Source organism: Poecilia formosa, unplaced genomic scaffold, assembly GCF_000485575.1.
Source record: "Poecilia formosa unplaced genomic scaffold, Poecilia_formosa-5.1.2 Scaffold456, whole genome shotgun sequence".
Classification (NCBI taxonomy): domain Eukaryota; kingdom Metazoa; phylum Chordata; class Actinopteri; order Cyprinodontiformes; family Poeciliidae; genus Poecilia; species Poecilia formosa.
Window position 1 is genome coordinate 395,595 of NW_006800395.1, and position 15,306 is coordinate 410,900.

Here is a 15,306-nt window from a genome sequence, read left to right on the forward strand (position 1 = left end):
TTAAACAAAATATATTCAATGTCTTAGAAAATATTTTTCTTAAGGTAAAGGAAAAAAGTTAAAGGTCAGTTTTATCAATCACCAAATTTGTTTTCAATACAGAATAAAAAAGTACAATAAAAAATCTTCTGGATTTCATCAAACAGTTGAAATAACAGGCTTGTATTTGATAAAGTTGAAAATGTACATGGAAAATTCAGAAATAATAAAAACAACAGTTTTAATGTTACTGGTTTAAAGTAAAAGTTCAGAAACCTGTCTAAACAGTGACATCAAACGCAGAGAAAAAAATATTTCACATAATACAAAATATGCAGTCTAAATTTACTTAGCTTTCAGAGATGCTTTAGAATCGACTTTTATTTTAGTTCACACATCCCATTAACCACAAACATTAAACACATTTCTTTGATTAAAGCATATTATAAAGAATTGTTAGTTTTTTTCTCTTTGCTCAAGTCATTGGATTTGTCTTTGACATGCCTCACTCAGCAATTGAGAACTTCAAGATTCTGGTTCTGATGAACTCAAATAAGCCCAGATATTTCATTTTGTCTTATAATTCATTGCTGGTCCAAACATAAAGAGTCAATACAGCTGTTTATTTCACTATGCATATAATCATAATTACATCCTGGCATTTTTTTTTAATGTGCAACCTTTTGAATTTAGGTAATGCAGTCAAAAGATGTAAACCAATAGTCACACATAAACTTTTTTTTTTTTGTTAAATCTATAGGAAAAAATCAAATTTTAAATCACAACTAATATTACATAGTTCCAGTGTTTCACATTGTCTGCACAAAACAGCAGCTCCATCAGAAAGCTGACCACAGCTTCACCATTTGTCTCTTAGTTATTGCTGATCGTTCTTCAGAGCAACGCTCTGCTAAAACACAGTCATCCTGCTGCAACACATGTTCCTGGTGATGCTTGTGATTAAAGTTATAATTACACACTTTCGTCCTAAGCAGCTCTCTGACAGCAGATCGCATGTCCACAGCTAAACTATAACATTGTTTGGAGTTTTCAATGACGTAAATCACGAACCACTCAGTGTCAGCAGTCAATCAAATTGTTTCAGTGCCGTACCCTGCTCGCCATTGCTACCCTTCAAGTAGATCTGAGGATCTGAGAACAGCTGGGCTGAGTCACGCCGGATCTACTGATGGAAAATTAATCTGACTGAGGCGGACCGAGACTGTACTGGTTAGAGGCCGTCTAGTGGAAAAGCACCTAAAGAGGTCACACAACAACATTTGAAGAACTGCCTCAGTTAAGCTCAGAGGCCTCTGCCATATAAACAAAAAAACAAAACAAAATGAAGACTTTGGAGTGGCCCAGTCATAGTCCTGACCTGAATTGAGATGCTGTGGTGGCATGTCTTTAAAAAGCCTGTTCACGCTGAAAAACCTTCAACTGTGACAGAATTATAACAATTCTGCAAAGATGAATGGGCCAAAATTCATGCACAGCTGTAAAACACTCATTTGAAGTTATTGTAAATTGTTAATTGCTGCTTCTTTGGGTGACCTCATCAGTTAAGTTAAGGGGACAAACACTTTTTCATATAGGACGATGTAGGTTTGGAATTTTTTTTTCCCTTAATAATAAAGACATTTATTTAAAATCTCAATTTTGTGTCGAATTGTGTCACTAATGTGTAAATTGTTTTAATGTTTTGAAACACTGAAGTGTAACAAATATGCAAAAAAAATGAAATCAGGAAGGGGATAAACACTTCTTCACACCGCTCTAAGTGCTTCCAGACTTTCTAACTTGTGCTCTCATAAATCTACAGGTCACACAAAGTCACAGAACCTTTCTTAAACCAGAAGGCTGGAAAAAGCTCTGCTGTGAATTTTGCTTTGAACGTATGAATCAAGCTCCGCTCCTCTGATGATATACTGTAGTAACTTAGAGTTCCTCCTTCCCAGTCAAGAAACACACCTATTTTGTTGCATGTAGAGACTTTGATTTCTTCTTTTGTGTTTTTATGCATGGCTTTGTATCCAGTCTTGGAGCAGAGCAAACTCCAGGACTTGTCGTTGCATCCCAGTCCACCATCACGGTCCCAGGTTCTACCCACATCTTTATATGCCACAGCAATTCCCACCACGCCTTTCCATTCCACTTCCCAGTAACAAAGTCGTTTCAGGCCTTCATCACAAAATACTTGGGTCCTTTTGAACATTTCGTCACCTGTATTTCGCATTTTCTGCTTCTTGACATCGTTATCAGTTTTTGCCTTTTTGTTGTTTTCAGTCAGAACAAGCCGTCTGCTTGCTGTGGTCTCATCAAACATAAGATCTGCTCCATCTGAAAGTGTTCAAGAATAAAATCAATCAAGATTTGTGAAAATTTAAACGACAGTTTCAGAATGTGTTCTGTTTTTACCATAGTGAATCCATACATTTAAATATTAAATCTGCTAAATTTGGAGAATTACAAGTCATTAAGTATTTTGTGATTTCCTGATATATAAAATCATATTTACATATCCTTAATATGATCATTATTAGTCATAGTAACTAATAACCTGCATTTTCAGATAAACATGTTTCATCTTGTAATAAAAATGTAAAAGTGTTGAGGAAAAAAAAACAGCTTACATTTATTCCAACCAGGTTTTAGACGAAGTTTTCCTTCATAGTCAAAGCTGTGCACAACAAGACAAGAAAGATTCATTTTTATGAAAGCTCATTATTATCTTATTTACAATGCAATGTGTGTATTTAATTCACCAATTCTTAAACTATGACATCTACATGTTCAACTACACCTAGCAATTTAAGTAACAGTGGGATCCCTTATAAATACCTGATTGCTATTAAAAAGACTCTATTCAGACATGGTGCATCATTTATTAGATTAAGTTGTTACAAATGCAATAATAGCACTAAGTATTTTCTGATTTATTTACTCACTTCACTTTCTCAAGTTTCTTATTTGGATCCTCAACTATTGCATTGAGAACCTTCATCCCTTTGTCTCCAGGGTGATTGTATCTCAGGTCCAAGTGTTTAAGAGATGAGACTCTATTGGACTCAATAGCTGCAGCCAGAGAAATGCAGCCATCCTCTGTCACCTGACATCCTGCCAACCTGCACAAAGACACAATTTTAGATTAGAAAAACAGCTCACTAAAATGTGACAGTGATACAAAAGTTCAATATTTTATATTAGATATGTAGACTTATTTCACAGAGTAGAAATTATTTATTGTATGATGTATGATGGTTATGGTCTACAAATAATGAGAGTCCAAAACATGGTGTCTCTGAACATTACAATATTGCAGCTTATTTTCTAACAATAAATGTATTGATTATCTCCTCATGCATTGCTTCCAACGTGACATTCTTTATTCTTTGAATGTAATTCAGAGAATTACATTTCAACTCAGGTTTAAATCAGAGGTGTCCAAGCTTTTTGTCTGGTGGGCTAAAATCATCATGTCAAAAGTAGTCGCGAGTCAAGAAATGAAGAAGACAAAAATCAAGCAATTAGTCCGATTTATTTATTTTCTTATTATGGGGAAGGGATCTTATTCATTGTAGACCCAAAATATAAAAAGGATTTTGCATGTGTGTTGTATCAAAAGTAAAGCATTTAGTTCTCAAATTTTTAGGGGGCTCAATTGAACAAATTTACCTCAGTATGAGAGAGGCCTGGGGTCACTTTCTGTGAAAACATTTGCTACATTTAGCCACATTTGATAAATTAGATAAAAGGTGATTTGGGTGCTTTTCCGTAAAAGTCTCTGGATCTACTCGTTATATAAGCTTCGATATAAAAAGATGAATAGTTTGTGTTGTACTTTGTATTTTCCATTGCAAGAAAATTATGTCTAATATTTTTACCCTGATTAAAAGTAAAAAGTTCAAGAAAAAAAAATGTATCATTCTTGAACTGAAGTTCAGGGCCACAAAAAAAATTAAATTAAAAAAATAAAAAAATCAGTCCAACGGCTACAAATGGCCAGTGAACTGCACTTTGGACACCCTTTGTTTAAATGGTAAATGGCCTGAACTTGTTATCACTTTATCAAGTCCACTGGACTCCAAAGTGCTTCATTCACCCATTCACACACATTATACACCAATGGTAGCGAGCTACTACATTGTAGCCACAGCCTCCCTAAAACAGTCAAACAGAGGAAAAGCTGCCATGCATCAGGGTCACCGGGTTCTCTGACCACTAGCAGGTTAGTCAGGTGACGTGTCTTAACCACAACACAATGGTGTTCAAACTGGAAACTTACCAGCTCCAGGATAAACTCTGACCTCCTGACCTACCGTCACCCTTAAGGGAAGACTTTCAAATTACTTCATTTATACATGGGCTGCTCATCTCTCAACTTTAGTTCTATCCCTCTCAGTGCCTGACTATTTTCATAGAACTTTTGTATTATATTGACACTTAACTCAAAATAGATGCTAACTGTAAAACTGGTTTGTTATATTATTTTCATTAATAACAACTCTGAAAAACCTACTTGAGAGTCTCCAGTTTACAGTTCACATGTTTCAACCCATCAGCAAGTCGCATCACTCCAGCATCCAGTAAATCATTATGACTCAGGTCCAACAATGTGAGATTTGAGGATGGTTTGGTTAGCACTGATGATGTCAGACCATTGCAAGATTCTTCAGAGAGCTCACACCAACTCAGTCTGTAAAAAGATCCATGAAAACAATCAAGTTAATTTGACAAACTCATGTGTGGTTTTCTCCTAAAATAATAAAGGACCACAGTAAAGAAACAAAATATGAGTTTTGTTTTAAACAACAGTAAAAGACAAGTTATCATGTCTGTGTTGTTAAACTAGAACAACACATACTCTCATGTATAATATTAAGTATTTGTTCATAATGAAGAAAATAATATGAAGCATTATTCTGAACTAATGAAATATAGTAGACACTTGGAAGCAATTTAATGAGTTTTTTACAATAATATTTTATAACTTTCTCTTAATGAAGTATGTCATTTGAAGATTATGATTGAGTGAGTTTTTTTAGTTAAAGTTTTTTTTTTTGTTAAAGTTCAAATTAAACTGATGGAAGGATGGCAATTATTCAAAGGTATAAATTCATGATAGCTTTAAAAGTAGTGACAACGTAATAACACTTTATTATATGTGAAAAACCAAAAGGATTATTGGCAATTATTTTATTTAATGGTCTATAGACTGAGAGTAAATGACGCAACTTGCCAAACACCAATTTGACTGATAACCAGGTAGCTTTCAATGCTTTACCAAAGTAAGGATGAGTTCTGTTTTGTGGCCACTGAATATCATCTCATGCTTTCATTTTGCTTTGGTCGCTATTTGACCTTAACTTTAATAGCGTTACTCTCCCTTCAAGGCAGCCTTAATGAAAAAGTGCCTGCTAGTTTAGAGCTTTGGTTGTAATGCATTACTATTACCACAAGAGAACAGCAATGTTAAAAACAAAAGAGACCTGATAAAATAGTGCAGGGCCTTGGACTTTTGCACATTTGTAGATTATTTTTCAAATTCACAACTCAATATTTGTATGTTTTGTTTCCTGAGGGGAGATTTTTAAAGTAGCTTGTAACATAACCACTATGTTTGTTTGTTTTTCTCCTGTATAAAATACATTGAAGAGAAAATGTGTCATCTGATTGGTATAACAGTTGCTGTTATTTCTTTGTAAAATTATTCAGAGTTTCCACTTTTAAAACTGATTTTTGGGCAGGTCATGCTGATTTTTAGGTGTGGCTGAGATTTAGTGTATAAAAAGGGGCGTGTGCGTCAGAGTGGAAGACGCTCACCGTCAGATCCGTGCAGCAGGAGACTTGAATTAACTGAACGTTTAGAACAAATAATAAATCAAAGAAAGGAGGTAAAACGGAAAATCAAAGTTCGCCCCAGCGCCGTGGATCGTGCGCTTTAGGAGCTGGATTAGAGCTTGTGCACAGGGAACGCCGCCAGGTGCAGAGGACGGCAATTGGCCAGAGGACGCCTCAGGGGGGAAAGAAAGACATTCCCGGTGAGATCTGGACTTTATGTTTCTTTTTGGGGATTTTTGGTGGTACCACTCCTTTTTCTCATTTTTTGGGTGGAGGTTTTTGATGCTTGGGATTTTTCGCTTTGGATTGGGACTTTGGATTAAAAAGGAGAAATTCTCCCATGATATGGAACTCGTTTGTGGACAATATTCGTAGTAAAAAGGATCAAGAATATTTGGACATTTAACCAGTTGGGTTTCTTTACTAACATGAACGAAGTGGATTAAACCTATCCTAAACTTATTTTGAGAGAGTTTTGGTTACTGATTCATCAGGATAACTATTATTATTTCCTTCGTTCGTGTTTTTTGTAATAAATCATTGTTGCAAAAGGTCAACATAATTTCATATTTGAGCGTTTGGCTATTTATTTACTTCTCCATTTAACTGGTGTAACATATTTTGCCTGATGCCTGTGACGTAACCCCCTTGTGTGTATTTGTACGTTCCGCTTTAAATGGGAGCCGAATTTTACAAGCTACTGGAACAGCTATGAATTGTTTTTTGCATCAAAATCCTAAAACACTGAATAAGTATGACAAGTAATAGCTTTGCAAGAGTTTTTATAAAAATACTCACAAAGTGGTGTTTGAGACTTTGACCACTGGCATCATTCCCAGAAGAACTTGCTCTGATTTCAGGTATTTCTTAAGATCAAACACTTCAAGGTTTTCATCTGATGTCAGCAGCACAAAGGTTAAAGCTGACCACTGAGAAGCACTGAAAGTTTCAAAAGGTTTTTCTTCTGAATTAAGATAATCTTTGATTTCTTGAACAAGGGTGTCGTCATTCAGCTCATTAAGACAGTAGAAAAGATTAAGGTTTTTATCTGGGTCACTGTTGTTCTCTCTGATCTTCTTCTTGATGTACTCTGCTGTTTCCTTACTAGCGTCTTTGTGTTTTTCATTCTTATCCATCAGATCCTGAAGTAGATCCTGATTAGATTCCAGAGAGAGACCCACTAGGAAGCGAAGGAACATGTCCCAGTCCCCATGATCACTCTCAAAAGCCTTGTCCACTGCTTTCTTATAAAACTCTGAGGCAGTAAGGCCAGAGGTTGCTGAGGTGGATTCTGTGAACACATTTTCCCCTTTGTTGTTAAATGAGTGGAAGACATGGAGAGCTGCCATGAACTCTTGAATGCTTTGATGGACAAAGCAAAACATATTCTGGTTGTATAGATCATGATTTGCTCGTTTGATCTGAGTTAACAACCCAGAGAAAACAGCAGCTTTGGTTACATCAGTCCCACAACTGGTCAAGTCTTCTTCAGTGAAGAGAAGGTTCTTCTCCTCTAGTCCTTTGAAAGCAAGTTTCCCCAAAGATAGGATTGTTTCATCATTAGTTTTATCAGTGAATGTCTCCGTTCCAGAGGTTTCAGATGTTGACTGATCTGTATTATATTTTACTTTTGTCTGTCTGCGCTGGAGCAAAAGGAAATGTGTGTACATGTCAGTCAGAGTTTTTGGCAGTCCATCATCTTGGTGTCTTTTAACAAAGTCCTCCAAAACCTTTGATGTGATCCAACAGAAAACAGGGATGTGACACATTATGTAAAGACATCTTGATTTCTTCACATATGACCAGATTTTTTCAGCCTCCTCTGCATCATTGAATCGGTTCATAAAATATTTTTCCTTTTGCTCATCGTTAAATCCTCTCACTTCTGTCATTCGATCAACCTTTTCTTGAGGAATGTTGTTGGATGCTGCAGGTCGAGAGGTGATCCAGATTTGAGCTTTAGGGAGCAAATTTCCCAGGATGAGATTTGACAACAGAACCTTCATTGAGGTTTTTGTTCTGACATCACTACATTTATTGATAGTTTTGAACTCAAGAGCAAGACGACATTCATCAAAACCATCCAGAACAATCAGAATCTTGTACTTGTCATAGTCAGTTATTTCAGATGTTTTCATTGCTGGGAAGAACTGATGAATCAGATCTTCTAAACTTTGTTCTTTATCTGCTCTCAGATTTAGCTCTCGGAAAGGAAGTGGTAAAATGAAAAAAATGTTTTCTGTTGCTTTGCTCTCTGCCCAGTCAAGTATGTACTTCATTGAGGCAAATGTTTTTCCTACTCCTGCCACTCCGACGGTAAGGACAGTCGTAATGTTTTGATTACTATTTGCAGGTTTGAAGATGTCACAGTATTTAATAGATGTTTCTTCATTTGTTGTTTTGAACTTTGCATCCTGAACCTGCATGGCTTCATTTTGAGCATTTTCTCCTTCTGTGATGTAGAGGTCAGTGAAAACATCGTTGAGAAGAGCTGAGGTCTTCTGTCCATCAATCCCTTCAGACACACTGGTAAATTGATCTTTTAGTTGACTTTTGAGTTTCTTTTGACTTGTGATATCAGGCTTCTCTGAAAAAATACAATGTAAATAAACAAAAACATAGATTAAATACTTTAGGGAAAAAAACAATGTTATATATTTCCATATATTCTTTTGACAAAATATAAAAACATGAACAATAAATGACTACCAATTGCAAACTTTGACCTGTTTCTGTGTGACAAAGGAATGAGTTGTAAAAACTAAACTTGTGCAATTTTGAGTTTATGGGGGTTTATGTAGTAAAAATCCAAGCACACAGGAGACTAAAACCTAAAACTACAGAGGTTTCTGCAGATCACTCAAAATCTACTTGGGATCATAGATTTTTGTCAAGGCAATTTCTTGCTGCTGAGTGTTGAATTAAAATTATGAGTTGTAATGTGTACAGCAGTGCTTATACATTTTATGGTGCAGACTGTCAGTGAACGCACCAGGAAATTCTGAGTACCTGATATGCAAAGAGTGCTTATCAGGTACTTTGATTTTTAATGTGTGGACCGATAAACATAAGGAGACAGATAATAACTCTACAATGTAACACTTCTATGAGAAATGTGTCATAAGATTCAACTAGTAAAGTGACATCGACTTCTGCACAAAGGAACAGCACGGCCTTTCGCCTTCCAACCTTGAAGAGACCCTGATCTAAACCTGCTGGTGCTGAAACTCAACAGTCAGCCTAGCTTAGAGAAAGGTGCTGGAAACAGACTCGGGCCAGTTCTGTGAGAATTGAAAGAGCAACTGGGAGCACAGATGTACATCTCTTGCAACGCTGATTGGTCAGTTGCTGACAAGTGCCCTGGAATAAAAAGGGGAGAGGATTCCTCTACGTCAGCATGGGAGCGGAGCNTTTCACATTTGCCTGTTGTGTGACTGTTACCTCAGTTATTGTTTGTTTAATCTGTCAAATGTAGAGTGGAATTACTGCTTTTCAGGGTTTCCCCCAGAAAACTTGCTAAGCCCGGTGGTCGGGGCGTCGAGGCGGTCCACCGTGTTTCGTATTAAAAGATGTTAAGTTGACAGGAAATGTAAAAGTATTACTGTGTAATTATATGTTACGGGAAAAGATCTCGAGTGAAATGCTATTTAAACTCACAACTAGTCTAAAAACAACAAATTTGCACTTCTGTTTAATCCAAAATAAGTCAGCAGCTCCATTAGGCCCCCAAGAGCTTCAGGGGCCCCATAAACACTAATATTTTAAAACAGACCACAGATACATAAATGTAACACTTGTTTATTGAGATGATCAATGCTGTTAAATTTGATTCAATTGTTTAGGCATACATAAATTAAATGTTTTTAAATTGTTTAACATTTAAATACAAGATTTTAAGGAGCTGGCAAGTTTACTTTGTAAAACTTCAAAGAACAATATTCATAGTTAATTGTTTTGTTACATTAGCAACAATCTGATGCTGTGAGTTTAGTCTTTGAATTTACAAATCCAATTTAGTAAACTTATTGCTTTTTAGGCTGGCCAATTAAACTACTCTCTTCTCCCATATTTCACTAAATCTAACACAGAAGCTGTTAGAGGTGCTGATATTTTTAGCAACAAAAGGGGCCCCTAAATCAGATTCTGCTCAAGGCCTCATACAGCCTTGGACCAGCCCTGCATGATGAGGTAATGTGCTGCACTACGCAGAAATCAATCAATCAATCAATCAATCAATCAATCAATCAATCAATCAATCAAATTTTATTTGTTTAGCACATTTCAGCAACAGGGCATTTCAAGGTGCTTTACATAATTAAAGAAAAAAAAAAAAACAAGAACAGCATGTGACATTGAAATGCGCAACAAACAGGAGATTTAATTCAATGCTGCTAATGTGGCTTTAGTAGCTCTTCCATTTCGTGTCTGTTGAGTTTTTAATAAGCGTCACAGAAACTATTCTGATTGGTCGAGTTTATGGGATGAGTTTCTCAGATCTCCGCGCGCATTAACTCAAAAGTAGACAACGCATTTGATATGGTTTGATGCATCGTGTAACCGGAAAAATAATACTAAAATAATATAAAATCTGCGTGATGCATGACTCTGAGGAGAGCGTTAAAGCTCCTCAGCGGGCTGAACCTGCATGATCAGGTTAGCGCTACTCGTTATCCACAAACTCTCCGGCCAACCGGGACCACAGACATGAACTTTACAGGGAAGACAGACACAGAGCCACACGCTGGGCAGCGAGTTTAGATGTAAACGCCGTATATAGTTGTTCGTTCACAAAGATAAATCATTCTCACCGCTCCACAACGCGCCTCTGAATTCGCTACAAGTTATTCCTACGGTTCACATTGAGCTGTGCAACCAGAGCTAACGCGGCAGGTTTTAAACTCTTACCTAGAGTTCTCCAAAGGATCATAATTCCTCACAGTAAGTTGATGTAAATATCCATACAGGTCAGCCTGAGTCCAGTTTGAGTGAAAGCAGGCGAGCGCGACCCCGCTGAGGTGAAGCAGCGCCAGCGCACGAGGCAAAGCGTGGACGCGCCAGCGGTGTGATTGGTCCGCGCTGTCGGGTTTAAATGCATAAACTATAAACCTATCTATTATAAATCTATCCTTAAGAATAAATCTGGTCTGCTGGTGAAATGCTAAGAGTAAAAGAGACGCTTGCAGCCCGGCTTTAAAAAACGATTTTTTTTTTTTTTCCCTAGAAACATAAACAAGCAACGCTTAGCCTGGCGGCGGGGCTAGTAAAGCATGGCGGGCCGCCAGGCTTATAATACACTGGGGGAAACCCTGCTTTTTAAATATATTTTGTGTCTATCTTGTTTTTTATCAACTTTATTCACTTTTAATAAATGAAACTTAATTGTCAGTTTCTGAGTTGCTTTTATAACCTGAAACCTAAGCACTAATTTCATTGAGACTTATTTTTATTGTACATTCATGGCTCTCTGGAATGGAAAGAATTCATCCTTGAAACTCCTTCTGAAAGTAACATGGCCAATTAATTTATAAATGTTAATATAATTTTATGTAGTTTTAACTAAATGTCAAAATTTTGTAATTTTACTGATGACAGTCTAAATATTAGAAAATACATTTAAGTTCAATCTAATTGTAAGAAATTAGCATCTGCAGATCTTACCTCGTATTTCTGTCAGTCTGTCAATGATGCCATCAGGGATTTTCTCTGCAGCTGGAGGCTGAGAGGTTATCCAGACCTGGGCCTTTGGAAGCAGGTTTCCTCTGATAAGGTTTACTAGTAACACATCGACTGAGGATGGTTCTCTGACATCAGTCAAAGAACTCTCTTTGTACTTTTCAAAGTCTAAATGTTGATATGCATCGAGTCCATCCAACAGAAACATAATATTTAACTGGGAATAGTCAGAGATGATGATATTTTTGGTCTCCTCAAAGAAATAGTTAAGAAACCCAAACAAACTGATGTTTGTATTTTTTATCAAGTTGAGTTTTGAGAAGTCAAGTAGAAACAAAAGTTCTACAGGTTTTGCCCTGCTTACGGCATCCTTGATCCAGGTGAAAAATGGCCAGGTATCATTACCCTTTTTAGCCCATTCTTTTATAAATTTTTTCATGTGAAAAGATTTTCCTACACCAGCTTCTCCAATGGTCAGCACTGTTCTAGTTTTCTTTCCTTTCCCATCTTTGAAGATCTCAGAAGTGGATGCCACTTTTGTAAACTTGTTCTCCTTACTTTCCACTTCTTCAGAGCCATTTTCTCTTCTGATGATATGTTCTGTTGTTCTCTGGTTTGGATGACTGATTTCATCTTTTTCATCAGTGATTTCTTCCCGAAATTTAATTTTCAGACATGATTGTAGCTCCTTTCGTTGCTTATCGGTTTCTAATCAAACAAAGCAAAGTTATATAACGATATAAAATCATATAACTCTTGAACAAAGTCAAAAATATAGAAGCTAAATTAAGAGTAATTGACTTAGACAAATATTCTTACCTTGACAGTGAACAGTTTTCTCAATATATTCAGAAGGAATCTTATCAACTCCTTTTGGTTGAGAAATTATCCAAATATGAGCATGAGGAAGCAGTTTTCCTTTGATCAGGTTCGTCAGCAGCACATCCATTGATGCTGCTTCAGTCAAGTCATTAACTTCTTTGTTGTTTACAAAGTCAAGAGGAAGTTTGCATTCTTCCAGACCATCAAGAATAAAACATATTTTATTCTTATCATCAATGGAAATCACAGCATTTTTTTTGTTGAAAAAATCATCCAGCAGAGATTCCATGCTTTTTACTTCATTCTTCTTTGTATTCAACTCCTTGAATTCAAGGGTCACTAAAGCCTTTATGTTTTTGTTGGATTTTTCTTTTGCCCAGTCGATCATGAACAATCTTTTTTGGAATGTTTTACCAATTCCAGGGACTCCTTTCATTAGTACTGCTCGCACATTGGTGGAATTCCCATTCTTCTCGAGGGAAAATAAATCTTCAAACTTGACTGGATTCTTTTCCCCACTTTGATCAGTCTTTATTATCTCAGAAAGTTTTTTGTCAATTACATGTTTACTCAACTCCTTAAGAATTACTTCCTTTTGGTCATCTCCTGTCACTGCAAAATACACATTAGGAATAACAATAACTTCATATTTGTAACACGGTTAGAAACACTATTTTCAGAATTATTGTGTAGAAACAATCTGTATTTCTTCCTGGCAACAATTTAAACTCAGCTAAACAACAATAAGATGCATTGAACTCACCCAGTAAATTAAGATGTTTACAAAATAGACATTTTTGACTTGAAACAAAAACAACTGTCAGATGTAGTAGAAATAAAATTTGACAAATACTGGCTAACACTTAGCTGGGCATATTATAAGGTAACAGGTAAATCTGGCAGCATGGTGCCTTGCCAGGCTAAGCATTGTTTATTTATTCTAAATATATATATTTTTATACAACAATAATATAGCAAATATAGCAAAGACAGATTAAGTTAGGCGGTTCACATTAAACTGGGCGCAAGGGTGTGCACACGCATCACGCTGCCATGCACCTCTAAATTTTTATAACGCGCTGTGGATTGCACACTCAAAATAGTGTTTTTGGAGGGTGCTCTTGCTGTCTTTGTGGAGACATATGCATCAATCCTACTGCTTGCTAGGCTCAAATACAGTTAACCCAAACCTCTAAGGGTGACTATATTAAGGGTGACTCATAGTCGATCTTTAAAGAGGTTCACATTGAGTACACAGTGATTCTAATGTGAGCGTCTATATTTGTGAATAAAGAACCACATGTAGCATAGCATTTACATCTCATATATGTTTGCTCCATTTGTATTTTGGCACAAGCTTAACACTGTCTATGATTGCAACGACATAAAACAGAATAAATATATCTTTCATTGTCCCACTGTGGGGAAATTCCAGTGTAACAGCAGCAAAGTGACAAGGCAATCGAAGCTGTGAGGGGCCGTTTAGGACGAAAACTGTTTTCTCTCACACACACTACTATAGACTAATATACACACATGACTAAAATTGCACATATACACTATTAAAAAATCATACATGCATAAATTTTTTCTCGCAAATGTATGTGTGTGAGCTGTCTAGATACGCTATGGTAGGAAGATCTGACGAGGAAGCATGGTTAGAACACTGGCGGTCATAGGAGCTCTTTCGTTTAAGTGTTTCACAACCTTTTTTGGGCCAGCGTCCCCCTTTCCATTACAGGATAGGGGGACGCCCCCATCAAAGAATTTGTAGGCTACTTTGTGCTGAATATTATTTCATTATTAATATTACTATCACTAACAGATATCTGTATTTTTTTTCTTTCTTTTCTTCTTTTCTATTCACTTTTCTTATTGTGTACTATATTACTTTTTATATTTGTATCATGTTCGAAATAAATTTCAAATTGTTGCTGTTTTCATTTTTATGCTTGTTTCTGTATTTATCGTCAAAAACAGTTTCCCAGAGAATAAAAAAAGCCATGGGAATAAAACTCATATTAACAGGTGTCAACTTAGATTTGGTGGGCATATCAGCAGCCAATCAGAGTGGAAAAAAATATTCTTGTTCTGTGCCATTTTTTGATGTTAGTTGTTAAATATTGCACAAAATGACCAGATAAAAGATGCACAACAATGCCAGTTCAAACTTTGATTCATTTGCAAAAAGACTGTACTCTGCAACATTAAACATGGATAGAAATGGAGCTAAAGCGGAAGTTCAGACTGGAAGACTCCGCCCCCTCCATTCGCCCATCGACGTCATGCTCATCTCCGACCTCAGCACTGGACCTCACCCGGCGTGTTCAATCAGCAATCAGGCTCTGCATAAAGGATCCACACCCAAGCCGTCAGCCGCTTCCCAGCTGCGTTCAATCCGTTCATCTGCACGTCTCAGCGCCTCCACAGCTTCGTGATTCCCCGTCCTTCGACCTCACATCCTGCGTTGGTCCTTTCTTTTTCCCCTCAGACGCTCCCCGGATGTAAGAGATTTCTCCCGGCCCCAGCCTCGATCATTTCAAGCAGTTTCTCCCGCCTATCTCTCACCTGCCTAGGGTTCCACTTACTCCACGATCCACCTCCGAAAAACATAAGCCCTCCGGTCACCTCGTTTACTTTGACCCCTTTGGCCCGTGATGCACGACGCATTACCTCCCGCACAGTCAGGGAGTCAAGGTAGCTAACTGCGGAGCTCTACGTGGAGGGAACAGCCTGTTTAAAGATGCCACGTAAAGAAAAACGACAGAATCAAAAGGGAGGATCTGATGGAAGCAGCAAAAGGCCATCTTCCTTCGCCCGCCAAGCTTCTCTCACTTCCGCATGCCGTCATGGTCAGCACCTTTCCGGATTTTCCCCTCTACGCCCGTCTCAGGCTGTCGGGATTCTCCTCATATGCAAGAGATTCCTCGATGATTTCAAGTAGCGTCTTCCGCCTTGATGATTTCAAGCAGCGTCTTCCCCCTTTCTCTC

The 15,306-nt window shown here is 37.2% G+C and overlaps 1 protein-coding gene across 1 annotated transcript; it reads right to left on the bottom strand.

Annotated features, from left to right (window-relative positions):
* Positions 1–649: 649 nt before the first annotated feature.
* LOC103155927 (protein NLRC3-like) lies at positions 650–12,400 on the bottom strand. Its single transcript, XM_007577819.2, has 7 exons — positions 12,313–12,400; positions 11,479–12,201; positions 6,619–8,407; positions 4,499–4,675; positions 2,928–3,104; positions 2,613–2,659; positions 650–2,319 (listed from the first exon to the last, which is right to left on the bottom strand). The coding sequence occupies exons 2-7, from the start codon at positions 11,930–11,932 to the stop codon at positions 1,796–1,798; spliced, it is 3,168 nt and encodes a 1,055-aa protein (XP_007577881.1). The 5' UTR covers positions 11,933–12,201; positions 12,313–12,400; the 3' UTR covers positions 650–1,795.
* Positions 12,401–15,306: the final 2,906 nt, after the last annotated feature.

Excerpts from the sequence above, each read along its gene's own strand:
- LOC103155927 (XM_007577819.2), bottom strand. The coding sequence starts at position 11,932 with ATGAAAAAATTTATAAAAGAATGGGCTAAAAAGGGTAATGATACCTGG. Across the intron at positions 8,408-11,478 it reads CAGACTGACAGAAATACGAG|AGAAGCCTGATATCACAAGT; the intron begins GTAAGATCTGCA and ends GTATTTTTTCAG. Across the intron at positions 4,676-6,618 it reads AAAGTCTCAAACACCACTTT|ACTGAGTTGGTGTGAGCTCT; the intron begins GTGAGTATTTTT and ends ATCTTTTTACAG.